General features: G+C 42.3%; 1 protein-coding gene across 3 annotated transcripts in view; it reads right to left on the bottom strand.

Moving 5' to 3' along the window:
• The window catches only part of SLC36A4 (solute carrier family 36 member 4), an 820,425-nt gene that overhangs the window by 469,427 nt on the left and 330,801 nt on the right, over positions 1-20,197 (bottom strand). For all 3 annotated transcript variants that reach the window (XR_011194611.1, XM_069202450.1, XM_069202452.1), the window contains one exon: positions 14,343-14,573. Coding sequence is in view for 2 of the 3 variants with exons in the window: in XM_069202450.1 (XP_069058551.1) it covers positions 14,343-14,573 (231 nt within the window). In the remaining variant the exon portion in view is untranslated. The remainder of the gene's footprint in view (positions 1-14,342; positions 14,574-20,197) is intronic.

The raw sequence follows: 20,197 nt of genomic DNA, 5'->3' as shown, positions 1-20,197 counted from the left end.
TACCGCTGTGAAGTGTGCGGGGGTTCCCAACTGGATTCATGCCAGTCACACAAAGAAGGTGCTGTGTCCCACAGATGAGGAAGTTGAAGCGCTGAAAGTACCAGTGCCTGATAAAGCAGTGCCGAGTGCTGAGACAGAACAAAAGCGAACTGAAAGCGAACAGACAGAAGCAGGAGAAAAAGAGATATTCTCCGACAACGAAGACACCAACTCACTTGGGGGAGACCAAGGAGAAAGTTCAGACAGTGACGAAGAAGCTGCAGGTGACAAAGAGCCTGAAGCCGCTGAGGGTAGCAAAAAGCCTGAAGCAGCTGAAGGAGACAAGGAGCCTGAAGCAGCTGAAAGTGATAAAGAGCCTGAAGAAAGTAACGGTGACGAAGTGCTCGAAAAAGGTGAAAAGGCAGGAGAGCCTGATCAGAGGAGGGCTTTCCCAGAAGCAGACGATACAGAGAAGGAAAAAGAGGACGTGATCGATTCCCCGGAAGAAGGGGATAAGGGAGAACAGAACGAAAAGGTTCAAGCTTCCACAGAAAAGATCGCAGGTCCACCAAATGGACATGGTGCAAAGAGGAGACTAAGTATCTCACCAATAAAAGAAAAGGGTAAAGAAAGTTTGAACGAAGGAGGAAGGCCGAAAGTGAAAGAGAAAAGAAAAGAAGTGACTGTTGTGGAACAATCGTCAAGTGAAGAAAAAGACTTGACCAAAGAGGAAAGTACCAGCGAAGCAGAATCGAAAAGAGAAGCTAAATTGAAAAGGAAAAGGATACCAAACAGGAGGTATTCCGGTCCTGAATGGGCATACGCAGTCAATGATGATTGGACTGACGAGTTTGTATCTCTAAGCATCGAGAACGAAGAAGAAGAAGAGATACCGATAGAAAAGAAAAGTTTCATAGACTCTGTCGATTGAAAGAGTAAATGACATTGCTTGCTACAATATAACGTGAAAGAAACAACCAGCTGAGACATTGTTAAACCGGATGAGACATTTGCTAAACTGATAAAGACTGAGTTATTGCCGAATTGAGACAAATGCTGCTAACCGATAAGTGACTGGCCTTTTGAAGAAGACGGTGTGAACATTGTGCTCGTTCAGCTTTGCAACTGATTTGCTAAATAGTTTCATTTATAAGTGCTTCTAGCTCTCTGATTCTATACAGATCATGGCGCCAAACAATAGAAAGAAGTTTTGTAAATATGTGTGTATAGGCTTGGTAATTACATGTGTAATAATAATAATGGCAATTGTGTTTGGAAAGCATGGAAAGGGTGAGAATGAGACTATTATTGCTTCTACTATTGCTCCTGTTACTGCTACTGAACTAACACCATTGAAAAGATTAGCAATGGATGAGAGGCTCTTGCACGATAAGAAAGAGCTTTCGTATAACGTTTTCTATCGCTTGCTAACAGAGTATGTTGAGACTATGGATGCGAAGGATTGTTATGTGTGTACACAGATACCGACATCAGTAAAAGAAGGGGTAACTTATCACCACATGCCTCTTACATATGGGATTACATGTAGTATAGTAATGTCTAGGTTTTATGGTCAAACTAACATACAGTATTTTTACTCGAATTATGATGTTACCTTTGCTTATGTTCCTATAATAGCGCAGCTAAGCGAAACTGCAAGATATTGGGATTATAAAATTATGAGGGACTTTTTCGAGCCAATGCAACCTTTTGAAACGGCTCATGCTCATAGGGAGAACCTTACTTGCTCAGTCTCTGCTGTAGAAATAAGCTTTTTAGATCGCACAGATGATAGAAGGGCTCAAATGAAAGCGAAATTAGAAAAGGAGCTACATAAGAGGACTTCAGTAGATAATTATGATTTTGCTGCTATAAAGACACAAGGGAAAATAGCTTTGGATGCTTGGCATGTAGGGAAATTTTGCATATATCGGGGTGAATCATATTATGACAATATTTTAGTAGGAGCGAGTGAGTGCAAACATACGTTTATTTTTAAGGCCAAATGGACATTCATGATGGACGGACTTGACCCTGTCATTCCAGGTGTATATTACATTTGTGGGCATAATGCTTATTATCGTCTTCCTAAGGGATGGTGGGGGAGATGTTATTTGGGTATAGTGTTCCCAAAGGTTTATCAACTGGATGACGTATCGATGATTCAAAAGACATCTGGATCTCATAGTATCCAGAAAAGAGAGACCGCAGCTGCTGTGGTAGGTGATATATTTGGAGCAATGATCCCTTCATTGGGAGTTGTGTTGAATTCCATCAAGATACGAAAGTTGTCTACTATAGTGGATAACATGTTGACAAAGTTTTCAGGTGCTATAATCCTGATAGATGCTGAGCTTGCAGCGGAAAGAGCCATGACTCTTCAAAATAGGCTTGCTTTAGACATTCTTTTAGCAAAGGATGGAGGCGTTTGCAAAATGATTGGTGCACGTCACTGTTGCACCTATATACCGGATAATAGTGTGAAGATTAAAACTATGCTTGCTAATCTAACAAAAGAAAGTGCAGATTTGAAGGAATTGAAAGAACCAGGAGTGTGGGAGAAGGTTGGAAAGGGAATAGCTTCAGTGGGACATTGGATTGGGGGAATTTGGAATGGAATATTATTGAAAATAATAGAAGGAATATTAATAGTAATAATTTGTGTAATTGGAATTTGGGGAATAAAAAGGGGAATAATAATGATCATGGAAAGAATTAAAAGAAGAAAAGAAGAGAAAATTATGAAAAGAATGGCAGAAGAATACAAAGCGCAAACTAGGGGAATTAAAAGGAAGAGGGAACTGACAGAATTTTAATGGAATAAAATTTGTGGGCAAGATTTGTGTGATGACTAGTAGTCATCAGAGGAGGGATTGATGAAGCAGAAAATGAAGGTTTTGATTTATTAACGCTTAAACGTAGTGCTGAAATAATCATGTGTGATATTAACCGAATTAATAAAGATTGTACGGGGACAAAATGTGCCCTCAGAGTAGTTTGCCATCATTTATACGCGTGCTTTATATAACGTGGTGAATTAGAATTGCACTAATCCGACATAATCATAAACGTGTGCTACGATTTGCTTGTTTGAAATGCTTTAGCTTAGCATTACTTTAGCAGAGGCTTTGGCCTAGTTGCCTGGTCTCACGGTTTAGATGCTCGTATTTTTCCACTGTGCTATTAAACGTGTATTTTTGCTTGAAGCTGTACTTTTCCACAGAAACTGTTCACATGCTTATCTTAAAGTTGGTGCCAGCCTGGCATATTTTCTCTTTAACTCAAGGTCGACTTGCAGGTGCGGACAATGGAGGCTCTGAGAGTAAGCTAATTAGGAGACAATGTTGCAACTTGCGTACCCATCTCCAAGGATAATGTATGCTTAAGTAAAAGCTTGAGAACTGTCGTGTTTGATTGGTCAATTTGAAGCTAACCTATTGTTGGACTTTTGCTTATGCAGGGTCATCCCCAGACTTTTTTGCCTCCTGCCTCCTATATTTTTCTGACATGTTGCTGTTGGCTTTTCAACTCTGAGCACTTTACCACTGCTAACCAGTGCTAAAGTGCATATGCTCTCCTGTTTAAATTGTATGTAAGTGGTTTATCCATGATTGGCATATTTGATTTACTAGTAAGTCCCTAGTAAGGGGCACTAGAGGTGCCAGGGCCTGTAAATCAAATGCTACTAGTGGGCCTGCAGCACTGGTTGTGCCACCCACATAAGTAGCTCTGTAATCATGTCTCAGACCTGCCACTGCAGTGTCTGTGTGTGTATTCTTACACTGTACATTCGACTTGGCAAGTGTACCCACTTGCCAGGCCTAAACCTTCCCTTTTCTTACATGTAAGGCACCCCTAAGGTAGGCCCTAGGTAGCCCCAAGGGCAGGGTGCAGTGTATGGATAAGGTAGGACATATAGTAATGTGGTTTATATGTCCTGACAGTGAAATACTGCCAATTTCGTTTTCACTGTTGCAAGGTCTGTCTCTCTCTCATAGGATAATATGGGGGCTACCTTTAAATATGATTAAAGTGTAGATTCCCCTAGAGAGTAGATGGACAGGTGGAGTTTGGGATCCCTGAACTCACAATTTAAAAATACATCTTTTAGTAAAGTTGATTTTGAGATTGTGAGTTTGGAAATGCCACTTTTAGAAAGTGAGCATTTTCTTGCTTAAACCATTCTGTGACTCTGCCTTGTTTGTGGATTCCCTGTCTGGGTCAGTTTGACAGTTGGGTTGTTTTTCACCTCACACCAGACAGTGACACAAAGGGAGCCGGGGTGTGATCTGCATTTCCTGATTAGCCATCTCTGCTAGGAGGGAGGGGTGGAGTGGTCACTCTCATCTGAAAGGACTGTGCCTGCCTCTGACAATGCTGTCTCCAACCCCCTGGTGTGTGTCTGAGGCCTTGCCTGGGCAAGGCAGGATTTCACAAGAAGGTGTGAGTCCCCTTTGAAGAAAGGTGACTTCAAAGACTAAAATGGGTATAAGAAGGGCACCCAAACTTACAAACTTTAGAAACACTTCTGGAATCAAGAGGAACCTCTGCCTGGAGAAGAGCTGATCGCTGAGGAACAAGTGCTGCCCTGCCTGTGACTGTGCTTTGTGGAGCTTTCCTGCAGTGCTGCTTCTGCCAGAGTAAGAGGGCAAAGACTGGACTTTGTGTGCCTTCCATCTTGAAGAAGAAATCTCCAAGGGCTTGATGTAGAGCTTGCCTCCTGTTGTTGAAGTCTCAGGGATAGCAAAGACTTCTTCCTGCCAGCACCTGGAGTCTCTGGAGAGACCCCTACTCTGCTCTGTGGTGCCCTTCCAGTTCCTGGGACCCTGAAAGGAGAGGCTGGCAGCCTAAGGACAAAAATACACGCACCGAGCACCGTGCGGAGAAAAGATCGACGCGAATCCGATCGCGGCTGAGAAAACGACGCGACGCCGGCTCCGCAGCTGAGAAACGACGCCGCAGGAAACGCGACCGGAGAATCGACGCCCGGAGCAGGAGAAACGACGCGCAGCATCGCTGACGAAGGCTGAGAGATCGCAACCAGCGCCGCGGGACTTTCGGACCGTCGCGTGGCTGGCTGTTTCGACGCGCATCGCCGTGCCGAGTTGTTTTCGACGCATATAACCGTGCAGGGTTATTTTCGACGCGCACAGCCCGTGCGGGGTTATTTTTGACGCAAACCAGGTACATTTACACGCTAGCAGCGCTAGTGTGTTGTTACAACTACCTAAAGACTCTTTTTATTTTAAACCTTTAAAAAATCATAACTTGACTTGTGTATGTTGGATTTTTGTCGTTTTGGTCTTGTTTTGTTTAGATAAATATTTCCTATTTTTCTAAACTGGTGTTGTGTCATTTTGTAGTGTTTTCATTGAGTTGCTGTGTGTGTTGGTACAAATACTTTACGCCCAGCACTCTGAGGTTAAGCCTACTGCTCTGCCAAGCTACCAAGGGGGTAAGCAGGGGTTAGCTGAGGGTGATTCTCTTTTATCCTAACTAGAGTGAGGGTCCTTGCTTGAACAGGGGGTAACCTGACTGTCAACCAAAGACCCCATTTCTAACACCTATGAACCCTCCAATGGAGACCCTACTGGACCTGAACTGTTGTCTATAAAACCCAGGTGCACGAGAGGAACTCTCTCTCGCTCTGTCATCGGACATCCTGCCATTTGGACTTCGTAGCTATTATGGCCCACTTTGCTGCGACGCCATTTTGAGAGACTTTGATGCTTTCTCTAATCGAGAGAAAGAGACTTTAAATGATTCTTGCCCTAGAGACTGTAACTTTGATTTGATCCCTTTGCATGAAGTAATAGTTTACCTTGCCGCCGTGAGGCATTTGCCCCGTTCACCCCTACCCCTTTGTCCCGTCCTATGCTGATCGAGAAATGGTACCCATGCTGACCGAAGAACGGTACCTGTGAGACGAAGACTTCCTTGTATGCTGATCGTAATTGGTAAATATGAGAGGAAATTGTAAAATTGCATTGTGTTTCTTTTAGGTAACCAACTGCTGATTTTGGTAAGAGCCCTAGTTAGGAATTTTCTAAATTAATGTTGCTAAATTGTTTTTGCATGAAGTCCCACATGCCGATGCTAATTTGAGGTTAGACGAGGATTCCATATGTTGCACGATGCAATTTGAGATCTTGTTATGCTGACTAAATGTATGCAATTAGTTCATTACAGATTATCATATTAGTGATTTGCATTGCTATTATCGAATGCCTTGTGATTCAAATGCTTCATAGATTACATTTGTTTCGACGTTATGGACAGCTATTAATGTTCATTTATGTTTATCATTTAGTGTTGAGACACATTTATATTGTGCTAGCTTTGTTAATATAGGGAAATAAATTCACTAAATTTGCATTGAACTGGTGTGGTTATTCCTGACTGAAAGGTCAGGGTTCGCCGAAATGTATTCTGGATTAATTGTAAAGTGTTATGTTGTTCAAGGTGTTGCTTATGTTCGTTATTGATTATTGATTTTGATGAGATTGGTCGATTAAGAGTACAGAGAGTTCCCACTAAGTCAAAAGATTCATCGGCCTAAAGAGCATCCGAACGCAGGTAAATTTGTTACCCCGTTCCGCTCTATCAGTAGATGGTAGCAGAGGACGGTTTCGTCTTTTGGGACCCTGTACTCCTAAAGTACATGGTGTCGAATTAACGGTTACACATTTTTGAGACCCCATTCGAGAAGTTGAATTAGATTTTTCTTGGATAAAACGATTGACAAAATGATGATGGGCTAGGTCCACCGAGACTTTCCCGGGATCTCGGAGCTTGCGAATGGAGAGAACGGAGGTGTGGAATCAGCGCTGGCGGTACCAGTGATGGTATGAGTGAAGTTGAGAAAGACCTAATTGATTGATACATCTGTCTTCAATAGATTCTATCACTACAAAAAATTTAGTCGGATTATTCGAAAGAGAGATATTGTATCCTGAAATAGTTCGAAGTGGTTCACATTAGTGTAAGGCACAAACAAGAGGCTGTTGGTAAGAAGGGATTTGGCTGGCTGGTCTAATTCTATGGTAGAAAGACTGAAGATGGGGATCTGTTTCACTGTGTCCAGTACTGACCATTCCCGGTTTCTAAGTACTGGTAATTGGCATTGGAATGCGCTGCTCCCCTGTATCTTTGTTGAAACCGTGGCCTCCGCTGATCCCTCCATCCTCCACGTCTGGCTAAAAAGGCACTCCTCTGTGTTTGGATTCAACAGTTATTCTCCTGCCAGTGCCATCAAAGTGATGTGAACTGCCTCCATTGTCAGACTCCAAGGTGTCTGAAAAGGTTACAGTTTTTAGTTTTTCAACTCTGTCCTGACGAGTCCTCCTCATTAAATTGTCCTCGACTATAGTAATTTTCTAAAAGGTTTGGGTATACCCTCTCTTTTGTAAAATAACGAATAGGCATCTTTGGTTTGAAAATACATATTAAAGCCCTATACTTTATCCCCCTTAACTGTTAGTGTTTTCAGTAAAGGCATACTGTTCTTACAGGGTTGCTACAGCAAGTAGGAGAATAGGGGATGCAGAGATTACCCAGAAAATAGACAGAAAGGGACTACAGAAGTGGCAACGCTTAGGTGAAGGATGAAGTGGCATCGGTTGTTTACCCCTTTTTTAGGTTGAGCGTTCAATGTATTGTATACTTTTAAGTATACTTATATTGTGTGTTCCAGCGATTTCCAGCGATTTAATTTGTTCATTGCAGTGTCCTATATAAATCCTTGCTTGCTAGTGGTCAGTTCTGCCTCTTTGTCCCGTCTTTTTCACTTTAGGAGCAGCACCAAGTATTGTATAATTACGCTATGTCCTGTTTATGTCTTCTGTAGGGGACTTTTTTTCTTAATATTTGCCTGTTCGTCTTACACTGTGGGTGCGTGTTCAGTCCTTTCTCCCCACCAGCTCCCTCTGCAAACATAAAACAGCAGAAGAGGGGGCTCTTCCAGGGCCAGCTTTTGAATTTGAATTTGCAATGAGCACTTCCCACAAATGAGTGTGTTTTGTTTCCTTTGATCAGAGGGGCAATCTCTTAACGGCCACCGCACTTCCTCTGCTATCTGTGCATGTTTACCTGTTTTGTTAGTCTCCTGCTCGTCTTTATGAGCTCTTGTTTTTTCCCACTAGAATAAATAGTCTTTACGAAATGCCCTGCAATAGCAATCTTATATTATCTCCTCAAAAGAGTGTTTACGTTGTCTCTTATCTCCTTGATGAATCAGAGCTTGTTCAAACCTGACAATAAAATAGGTGGATGGGGCTTGAATAAGTAATAACCTGAAACAGAAGGGCAGCTCTGGGCCCCACAATGCTAAAACCGGCATTGCCACTTTAAGGGGTCCCTTGAAACCGCCCTCGCTCCTTCCTGTCCTCCCGTCCTTGCTGTTTATCTTCACTATCCCACTCTAAAGCATTCTTCCGGGTAAGCCCGGTTGTTGTACATCACCTACTGCCCTTTTTATTTCCCGAATGACAGAGATTATTCTGATTAAAAAAATGCTTTTTTACATTCATGTTTTTTGATTTTCGGTGTTGACGAATGTTACTGCATGTCCTTTGACAAAAAGGAATCGCACATAGTTTTTAATTTAACCGATGAACGTACACCAATGTTTGGGTGCCTGTTGGATTTTACGATAAACAGGCGAATAGTTAGTGCAGCATTGCATTCTTTAAAGCATCGGCAATGTAGTGGCGGTCATCGGTTTGCTTACGTGAAACTGTTTTCCTTTTCAGTTTATGTGGCAAGAAAAGTCCGGTTACGATTTTACAACACTAATAGCTTTTTTTTTTTTTTTTTACATCAGCTGCTTTCCTTTCGGACGATGTTCATGATGTTCAGTTCCTCTTTACTGATCTGATATCAAGGAGACACCACCCATTTTAGTTTTTTACTTATCCTGAAAAGCAATGACTGACTAAAGCATGCTTGTGGGTGGTGTGCAGTGTTAACTGTTTAGAATTAGGTGCTAAACCAGCACGCAGGGATGCCAGACGTGCTTGCGCTTTCAGCTGTATTTGCCAGAAGCTGCACTAATCCACTTACTAATGGGCACATGCGGCCGGACTCCAATCCGAGTCTATAAGCAAGTGTCTCAGCCATGCTTTAAACCGCATTCATAGATTCAGCTACTTTACATTCCAATGCAAAGTTTTTAAAGCGCTAGGTTGCTTCACGGCGCTTCTTGAATTTCTGATCGGGAATGGAGGGGGCAGAGTAGGTTAGTTCAGAGAACTCATGCACTTTGGGATGTGGAACAGTTGCAATAAAATCTAAGTGTGGGATGCAAAGTATGGTCAGAGAACTGTAACTCTTGAGTAATTTCTATAGTTTTTTAAACCAACATTTAGCACGTTTCTGTGCATACTCTCAATTTTAGGCTAGTGTAAATTGTCTTATCCGGAGATAATTTATCACTCCCCCACGTGGTTCTGTACCCTCTTCCTGGCTCACAGCTTGTTGCCCCCCCTCTCACTTGTTCGCTGTCCCCTCTTCCCTGTATCGTTCATTGCCGGTGCCTTGGTTCTTTAATAAATACTATTTTTTCTCAGTAAAGTAGTCTGTCGCAAGTGATGCTTGTACTAGTAGCTTGCGCAGACCTATTCTGCTTTCACGTCTTCCTATTGGAATTTGAGTTTTCTTTTCCTGTGAAAGGTGTTGTTGAAACAAAAGGTATTTATTTAGCTGCAATGTGAGCCAAGAACATCTCACCACATGCAGTTTCCCAGCTTGAAAAAACGTGTTAGGCTGAAATTCAACACTTCTCTTTTACTACCCCTTCACTTGTGTATGTGTTCGATATCTGTGTTGCCGTCCTATGGCTAGAGCAGCCAGGGGAAACTCAAAATGTTTTAAAGAGGTTTTAGGTGTAGATATTTCTTTTCTTGTGAAAAATAAGCAATATTTGAATGCAAATCATTTGAAAGTCAACACGTCATGCTGTACTGTAGATATACCATAGATGGAGCAATTATTTGAACCATTGGTTAATTTGTAAAGAAAAACATTCCGTAGCTCAGAGCCTTCCTCTGAAACTTGCGGCTGCCGCAATTAAATGTGCAAGCACAGAATATTGAGGCAGCGTAATCCTAAAACCATCTTGATACTCTATAATCCATTTACAGCTACTCCCTGCCTCTTCAGCTCACTCTTGCAGCTTTCTGCTTTCTCCCTTTGTGGCGCTTTTTAATTTTTATTTTCCTCTGTATTTCCCACATGTGTCTTATGCTCAAAGAAACGACTGATGCAAAAAAATAAGTGGCGTGTCCCCCACCAGCACAAATTAAGCACTGAATTTCTAATGTAGCTTTGTCTATAGAGCTGTATAGATAGGTTTATATGAGTAACAACATGGGTGGCTCATGTAATTGCTAAAATAAATAGAGTTGTCCAAACCTCCTCCTCTTTTACAGAAAGCACGGCTCCTATCTAGTACCTATTAATGCAGCACTCTTGGCGTATTTGGAATGATTTTAGTGGTAATTTTGGCTAGGGAAGCGTGCATTGTTAAACCTCACACCGTAGTCCACTGGTGCTAAAGTTCTTGCTGTTTCACACGTAAACATTTTCCGCTTTCATAATCTACAGCTGGAATGCAGTTGCATGCAGACACAATTGCCCTCGCCTAGTCACACACACTGTTACACACGCACTCAGGGTACGACAGAATCCCATATATTCCGAAGGGCAAATTGCTTCTAGAGTAGATGCGGCATAACGGCCAAAGCTGCTGACTAAGGAACTTCGAAGTCAGGTTAAAGTCTTGGTGTCCACTTACTATCTTTTGATTCTAGGCAAAACACTTTAATCTCCCCATGCCTAAAATCAACAAGCATTGGCAAAGTCAAAAAGTTTCACCTATGCAAAATCTGTAGTACAATTATTTATTTGTTGCCCCGCGGGCAATCTCACCTGTACCAACTGCCAAGTAAATACGTTTTGCACCTGGGAGTAGTTTGTGTTTTAATGGCCTTCTTTAAAAAAATATTCCAGTAGGCCTACTAGCCCTTTAGTTATATACAGGGCCACTAGAATCATGTGGCAGAAAGGACCAACATATGCAGCAGGGTTGACAAATTAACATGGCAAAAAAAGTACAGTTATGCATTTACAATGCCAATAGTTCAAAGTAACGTAAATGTGAGACCTATTGCATTGCAAATGCTTGTTCTATTTTGGGTTGGAGATGTATAGTTTAGCTTCTTTCCTGGTTTCCATGTTTTCAAGATAGTATTGCTTTAATATGGTTACTGTAGTTAGTGGGACCATGAGGGGGCATCATAAGGTTTTAAAAAGACACCTTTTTTGTTTCGGGAGCCAATGAAGTGCTTTAGCTCAGTGGATACTCAGGCAGTCTTCCCACGTTTCAAGATCAGTCTGGCTCCTGTTTTTGCAAAATGTGTACTTTTATCATCAGGTATTCCAGTATTCCCACTAGGTAGAAATTGCAAAAATCCATACTAGAAAAGATTGAGGCCAGGATTAGATATTTTTTTGTCGATGTCTGAATGAAAGGGTGAATGTTTCTAATAATTCTTAACAGGCAAAAAACGATACAACAGAGCTTGTTGATGTGAATGGCAAATTCAATTCTGAGCTTACGATCACCACAAGATTCCATGCGTAGGGCCCGGGAAAGTGAGCAACACCCAATTCTTAATGCTACCAACTTTGAGGCCAGGTGGTTTTCATACCAAAAATCACAATTTCTTTCTTTTTGCCATTTAATACCATGGAGTTTGTATTTACCCTTTCAGCAATCTTAGATAGTTCTTTAAATTATGTGTGGTTTCTTCTGGATTGTTATACAGCCTGATAATCAACTGCATGTCACCTGCGTAGGTATGAAAACAAACACCAAATGAGTGCGAGTCTAGCCAAAGAAGCCATATTCCAATTGAAAAATGTAGGGCTCAATACTGAGCCCTGAGGAGAGCCACACAGGATAGGATTGCGAGAAGATCTAATTGTGCCAAGTATCACCATTTGTGTCCAGTCCAGAAAGAGCCAAGCCAGGACTGTTCCTGAGATTCCAGCTGCCTCAAGCCTTTGGAGTTGAATGGAGTGGGAGATGGTATCGAAGGCTGCTGATAAATCTAAAAATATCATGTCCACCACTCTATTTCTATCCAGGGTGTTCCTGATATCCTTTGTGGCTTTGACCATGATTGTTTATGGCAAACGTCCTCCCATCAGGCTGCAACTTCCCTACCTCAAGACAGGCTTTCCTGTCCCATAGAGGGCAGATCGAGGAGTCATAAAAAAGGCTTTCCCTAGTGTCTAATGGGCTTCCTTCTCCCCTGTGACTAGGAGATTGCGGGTAGCTCCCTTCAGGAGAGTAGAATAGAAAGCCCACTAAACACCAGGGATGGAATAATTTAAGAAAAAGTAAGACATACATTAATGTGCTTTCCCCAATGCACCTTGGCCCAAGATACTCTTTTTTATCCCTGTTTGGGGGGGTGGGGAGAGGGGAGAAGGGGAGGCTGTGCGGGTTAACCACCGCTCTTCTTCCCAGAAGTGAGAAAGTCTCCTGGACCTCAAGGAAAGAATTTAAAAAAGAAAAGTAATCAGGTGAGGTGGGGGACTGGCCCATTATGTCATTGCTTCCATGGGGCAAAGTCAGCCTCTCTCCCCCAGGGGGTTGGAGATGTATTCCCATTCTTGCAGCCCTAGGGAGCAGAAAGCACACAAGACACCAATTTAAAAAAGCAATGGGTGTGGGAAGCTGGCCCTTTGTAGCATCTCAATGTCCCAATATCCAGCATTAGATTTTCTTTCTGTCCCTTGAGGAAAATGGACTAGGGGTACTTCCCTCTGTTTGCCAGCTCATATGTCAAAACGACGTCCAAAGAAATTTCATTTTCTTCTCACATGCCAAAAGGGATCACTGCAATACTTAGGCTCTGGGTCCATCAGCACCAGGGAACCCTACCAACCTGTGCATTTCTGAAAGGGGAATCCAGGCTGGTTTTGTTTGTGTGGATCCCAGTACATTTCTTTAAACAATAAAGCCCTGTGAATGTCAGAACTATTCCCGAAAACATGGATCATCCTCTCACTTTCAAAGAGAAATGGCTGCATTATTCAGACCCTTGGTTAACTGCCACCCAGGAAGCCATACCAACCCTGTGAATTTCTGCAAAGTAAAGTCATGGGGCAATAGAGTGTGGTGAAGCTTGCATGGATCATACCACATCCTTTTAAACTAAATGAAAATGTTTCAAGTAAGGGTCAAAACACATTTTTCACATTCAAGGGACAGCAATCTCAGGCACTTGGAGTCAATAATAGAGGTTTTAACATTCCCTCATGTCTCCCAGTAAAATGGTACCCACGTGTGTGGGTGGGCCTAACACAAGTGAAGAGAAAAGAATACAACTGTAGGCAAGTGACGACCACACTGACACTATAGTGACTTGACATGGTAAAATATTTAACCAATTCCTGCCTTCTAAGATAGGCCGACCCACAGATATGTGAAACCATTTTCATTTGAAGAAATGTAAAGTGGTAGGACTTATGAAGTTAGCTATAAATTACGGAGTTTTACATCACATAAATATGAGTAAACTTAGTTTTTTCACCAATGCTTTGACATTTCCATGGTAATCTGGTCAGTAAAAGGTAGGTGCATCCATGCAGGCCACACAACCCTGGATACCTTCGGGTGTCTAGCGGAAAACATTGACCACGACTTAGAAAACTGACAAAAACTGTGGTGAAAAAAACTGTACGCAAAAGGTTTAAAAAATCCTTTTATTATTATAGTTCACGTCTGCCTAGCTGAATTTGGGTATTGCTCATAGAATCCCTTACCGTTGCTTCCACTTCTGGCTAATGACTTCTTTACATACATTAAAGTTGAAGCAGAAACATAAAAAAATATATATCCCCGTTTTACAAAGAGCTAATATGGCACCAATATCATCAGCATTAGAGGCACTTTTCAGCCACTTGTGACAAACTCCAAGCGACATCGTTGGAATTGTTCCACACCAGATCTTTCCTATATACGCTAAAATAGTTTTAATCATGAAGAATAGTTGAAATTCTTGGAGGCAAAGCACTTAAGTGGTTTTGGTGAGAACTGACATACATACTACTTCATAATCAGGCTCAATGTCCTTTCTCGGGCTGGTGGTTTAAAAGCATAACACAGTGGTATCACGTTCACAGGTGCAAAAATATGTGTTCATATGGTCACAAAAAAACAAGTTATTAACTGCATTAGTTTAACATTTTTTGCCATTTGCTGGCAGATTCCTCCTAGAGGAAGTAGCGGGTGGAATAAAACAAACATCTCTGTACTGAGCATTTTATTAAAGAAAAATCAGTGTCGTACTCACTCGAACAATGTACTGGTAAATGATAACGAGGCTGACCGCCATGGACAGATTGGCAAGGAAGGAGAACATGGACAGGTTCTTCAGGTTACGGATAAAGACTAAAACAATCAGAAACGGCAGAAATCCCAACATATATATGCGCAAATCAAGACTCCATTCTTCCTGGGAACTGCTGTGGGTGGTACCGTTCACAAATACTACAGTACTATTGTCCAAGATGCCTTCAATCACCTGCAGGAAAGAAAGAACTGAAAGTCAGAGATGAATTACGGGTCACACACGCATTCATAGCAGGAGCGCACTAGTGAACGGCGCAAACACGCCGGATCTCCGACGCTTGCAAGACACACTGCTGCAATCCGAACAATGGCAGGCCTGTTAGAAGTAGAGGGTTGACATATGAAAAGCAAATAACTATTGCGATGCATCTCTATGGGTGTACAATTATGCAGAAGGCCTGTCATTTTTATTTTGCTTTAGAAAATGTGCAACATTGAACCATGCCATTATGAAAAAAATGGGAACTCTGGGCCTAAAAGAGGGACGTACAAGCAATGTCGGCTTCAACGCTGCTTGCATTCGGCACGCCCGGTGCAAGTGTTTTTAACTGCTATTGGAATTAATTTGCCTTGCACATGGCCCCAGACATTTTATGTCCTCTAATCTTGGTCTGAATGAGGCCTTCTGTTACATGGGAAAAATAACAGTTCTTTTTAGCCACTTGTGCACCACCACGGATTACAAATAACAGGATTTCTAGAATGGGCCTTTGCTGTGATGGTGTCTGCTTGGGTTTTGAGACCACTGTGACATCGTTCACTGGATGACCTGTGGGCATCTTCATGAATAGTAAGAGGAATGCACTCATTTTTAGCTACAAAGCTTTCAAGTGCTCATCATTCCTGATCGTCCTGTCAATTGAGACCGCGTTCACCAAGAACTAGCTCACTTGGTAGAAACTTGAAAAACATTACATCTCCCAGGTTTAAACACAATGGCCCTAATTACAATTTTGCGGCTAAATTGTGATACCTGTTCGAACTTAAGTATAGGCATGGAATGGAATTACCAACTGAGTGATAATTTTCACACCCTCAAATTTTTTCTCCTGATAGATTCCAGCAGTCCAAACCATCCGAAATTTATCGCGGGAGGGGCGCGTGGGGAGGCTGTTTGAGAGGGGGCAAGGAAATACCTGCAGAATTCGATGTGTTAAATACTGATTCTGCATGTCATGGCCCATTTTCAAGTTGAAAACTCAAATAAGAGGTATTTGTCACACCTGGTAAATACCAAACCAGCAGGTAAATGCATTTATTGTCTGTAGGAAAAATCCCATCGAATTCTGTAATAATGAGGGCTGGAACATCTGAAAAACTCTGGAGGCCAGATGTATCATTTTTCCCAACAGCGATTACCTAATAGCGATTTTCTGTGAATCGCAAATCGACCTACCTCAGTAGTCATGAGGTAGGTCGCTATTGCGACCCATTGTGAATGGCTACAATCACAGTGAAGGTGGCCTGTTGGGCTCTGCAGACTACCATGTGTGTGATTGCTTTTAAATAAAGCAATCTTTTTTTTTTTTTTAAATGCAGCCCGTTTTCCATAGAGGATAATGGCATGTGTTTAAAAAAGAAAAATGAAAATGTTTTCTTTTCATTTTTTAAGAGTAGGCAGTGGTCCGTGGGACCCCTTCCCGTTTGCGAATGGGTTACCAACCACTTGGAGTAGGTGGTAAAATGCTAATGTTTTGCGACCGCATTTTGGTCACAAAACATTCTTACATACCTCGGCAATTTGGTATTAGGAAGGGACGCCCTTGACACGCTTGAGTCGGTATATAGTCACAATTCCAATTTGCGATTCGGTAACACGTTACCGAATCGCAAATTGGGATTCATATGCATACCAAAATGCATTTTTGCGATCGCAAAAATGCATGATACATCTGGCCCTAAAAATCAAACCTACCTCAAAAAATACAAAAACTGAATTGGCCAAAACAACTAGGCATACAATTGATCAAAGTCTGACTCTTACAGTAAAAGACCCAGAGCAGCAAGCAACTTACTTTAATAAACCTACAAGGCCACGTGAGGCCATAAGATGAATTACTCTTTCTGCCTCATGCACCTCAGTCTTGTAAACATGGACATCTATTCTCTCACCCACATCAATAAAGCACTTAAGTGCCTCAACAGTTCAAAGAACAGGTCCAGCAACATTTTAAGAAAGAGCCTCAGAAGACAACGAGCAAGATATAGATGACATCAGAATAAGAAGATCAGGACCATGCTCCAAATGTATAGGTGGAAGAGAACACTAGACTCAACAACAAATGGCATTTGTACATGGCCACCTTACAAATGAGGAACACAAAATGAAGAATACGTGTTTAATCCTGGTCCTACAACATTGAGCAATTAGTGAAAACTAAATTAGATTTGTTCCAATTTGAACAATAGCGTAAATATATTCTTTGTCAATATCAACACTATGATAATATAATATCGAGACCACAGGGCTGTACAACAGATCCCATTTTATTGCTCTGATTTCAGGCATGTCAGCCAAAGAAGCTGCATTTGGAAAAGCCGTTCTAGTTTGTGTCAGCGATAGGGAACATAAAAATATCTATGAAGCCCAACTTATTTTTAGGCAAATTCCCAATGCTGCAACTGCTAGGTGTTAACACATTACCTTAGCCAGAACATAGGGAGTGAAAAAGACATTTTATAAAGTAGCAGTGTAAAAAATTGGGTTGCTGGCTGACTGGAATGTGAGCCCTGGTCAAGCAGCAACCATAATGACTGTCAAGTTAAAGCACAACCCAAACCCAAATTAGCCTGTGCTCAAGAGCATTAAGGTTTTACTTAGAGGCAATATGTAAAGTATTTGTGCACCACTTCAAACAGTAATAAAGTCAAGAATATTACACAAAAAGGATTCCACACCAAGTTAAAAAGATTGCGTTATGTTTAATAAACAAAACAAGACCAATATGACAAAAATTGAATCAGTAGAAAAGGAAATCTGCAATTTTAAAGATTTCAGTGAAAATACCACCAAAAAGCACAAAGCGCCAACTGTGGATATCTGGTTGCACCAGAATGGGACAAAGTCACAAGTTTAGGCCAACTGTAATGGAGTGTAGGCTGGCTACAGGGGCCCAGTTAGGCCCGCTGAACAAAGTACCATAAATCCTGGTTTGTGAAGTGTTGCGAGAATCCACACCAAAGATGCGTTGCACAGGGGAAGCAAAGGGTTGGTTCCATAAGGTGGCGAGGATGCGAAACAAGGTCCTGAATTGTTAGAAATGGGGTTTCTGGTTGGCAGTCAGTTTGAACTCTGTCCAAGCAGGGACCCTAACTCTAGTCAGGGCAATGGGGACACACACTTAGGATAACCCCTACTCACCCCGTTGCTAGCTAGGTACAAACAGTCAGGTTTATCTCAGAGGCAATGTGCAAATTATTTCTATTAACACACACAGTAATACAGTGAAAACACTACAAAATGAACACCACACCAGTTTAGAAAAACAACCAATATTTATTTAAATCAAACAAGACCTAAACAACAAAATCCAACATACACAAGTAAAGATATTCATTTTTAAATTAAAAAGAGTCTTACTCCATAGAAAACAATGAATGCGTTGATGTTGCACAAAATACCTGGTTTGCATCAAAAATAAAGCTGCACGGGCAAGCGGATGTCGGAAAAGTCAGCAATGCATCAATTCCTTACTTGCAAGTGAGGCCGTGTGTCGTTTTGTTTCCGGTTGGGTAGGTGATGCATAGTTTTTCTCTCCCGTAAGAAAGCGATGCGTCGATTTCAGGATGGGCACCTCGGGCCCGGGCAGGTTCACGTTGATTTTGACGCCCAGCTTTGTTGCATGCGAAATCCGGCTGCATGAGGACAGGAATCTGCGCTGCATGGGGTTTGCATTGATTTCAACAGCCGCAAGCGGGTGTTGTTGTTTCTCCAGCCGTGATGCAGGTGATGTGTTGATTTCCCAGCCGCAATGCAGGTGGCGCGTGGGTTTTACAGCTGCGTTGCAGGTGGTGCATCGTAATTTCCCTGCACAGCTCTGGTGCGTGGATTTCCACCTTGGTTCCACCCGCTTCACCTTTTAAAGGCCAGGGACTGGATAGGGTCCCCACTTGGCAGAGTAGAAGTCTCAGCAGAGAGTCCAGGTGCTGGCAGAGGAAGTCTTTGATGGCCCTGAGACTTCAAAACAGGAGGCAAGCTCAGTACAAGCCCTTGGAGACACTTCACAAGCGGGAATATACCACAAAGTCCAGTTTTTTTTATCTCTTTCAGGCAGAAGAAGCAACTGTAGGCCAACCCACCAAAGCACAGTCAAAGGGGCAGTTCTACCCGTCCAGCTCTTCAGCTCTTCTCCTTGGCAGGTTTTCCTCGAGTCCAGAAGTAATCTAAACATCTGGGGTTTTAGTTCTACCACTTATACCCCTTTCTGCCTTTGAAGTTGGCAAACTTCAAAGGAAAGTCTCTGTTGTTCACAAGATCCTGCCTTGCCCAGGCCTGGCCCCAGACTCACACCAGGGGGTTGGAGACTGCATTGTGTGAGGGCAGGCACAACCCTTTTAGGTATCCCTGACCACTCCTCCCTCCACTCTAGCCCACATGGCCCATCAGGTTATGCAGGCTACACCCCAGCTCCCTTTATGGCATATCTAGTGGAGATTTACAAACATCCCAACTGTCAGTCTGACCCAGACAGGGAATACACAAGCAGGCAGAGTCACAGAATGGTTTAAGCAACAAAATGCCCACTTTCTAAAAGTGGCATTGTCAGACTAAATCTAAAAAACAACTTTACCAAAATGTGTTATTTAAAATTGTGAGTTCAGAGACACCAAACTCCATATCTCTATCTGCTCCCAAAGAGAAACTGTACTGTAAAGTTATTTAAAGGCATCCCCCATGTTAACATATGAGAGAAATAGGCCTTGCAACAGTGAAAACCGAATTTGCCAGTATTTCACTGTTAGGACATGCAAAAACACACCAGCACATGTTCTACCTTTAACATACACTGCACCCTGCCCATGGGGCTACCTAGGGCCTACCTTAGAGGTGCCTTATATGTATAAAAGGAGAAGGTTTGGGCCTGGCAAGTGAATTGCCAGGTCGAATTGGCAGTTTAAAACTGCACTCACAGACACTGCAGTGGCAGGTCTGAGCAATGTTTACAGGGCTACTCATGGGGGTGGCACAACCAGTGCAGCAGGCCCACTAGTAGCATTTGAGTTACAGGCCCTGGACACCTCTAGTGCAATGTACTAGGGACTTACTAGTAAATCAAATATCCCCATCATGGAAAAGCCAATTACACACACAATTTACACAGGGAGCACTTGCACTTTAGCACTGGTCAGCAGTGGTAAAGTGCCCAGAGTACTGAAACCAGCAAAAACAAAGTCCAGCACACAGACAAAACATGGGAAGCAGACACAAAAAAGACAGGTGAAACCACACCAAGGATGCCAAGTCTAACATGCATCATCGTCGAGAATTCTCTGTACTTTGTTCTTTCGTCAATCCCTTTGGCCCTTGTTTAGCTAACCTATAGATAACACATTGAAGATCCTCTGCTTTCTGATCAGTTGTTGGAGGTGGACGAGGGACAACCATCAATCTTTTAAGTGGATGTTCATTGGATTTGGTTGTCGTCATTTTCTGAAAAGACTCGGATTCTTGTTGTGACTCACTGGTTTCGGCTATTTTTTTTACCAATTTTTTCCAGGCTTTTTTCCACGTGTACTACTTGTAGCACTTGTTGTTACGATGATAAAATATTTGATCCTCTTCACCCATTCTGCAGC

Source organism: Pleurodeles waltl, chromosome 8 (genome assembly GCF_031143425.1).
Source record: "Pleurodeles waltl isolate 20211129_DDA chromosome 8, aPleWal1.hap1.20221129, whole genome shotgun sequence".
In the NCBI taxonomy this organism is placed as follows: Eukaryota; Metazoa; Chordata; class Amphibia; order Caudata; family Salamandridae; genus Pleurodeles; species Pleurodeles waltl.
The sequence above is the reverse complement of the archived record's forward strand: the minus strand, read 5'-3'. Positions and strand labels throughout refer to the sequence as shown.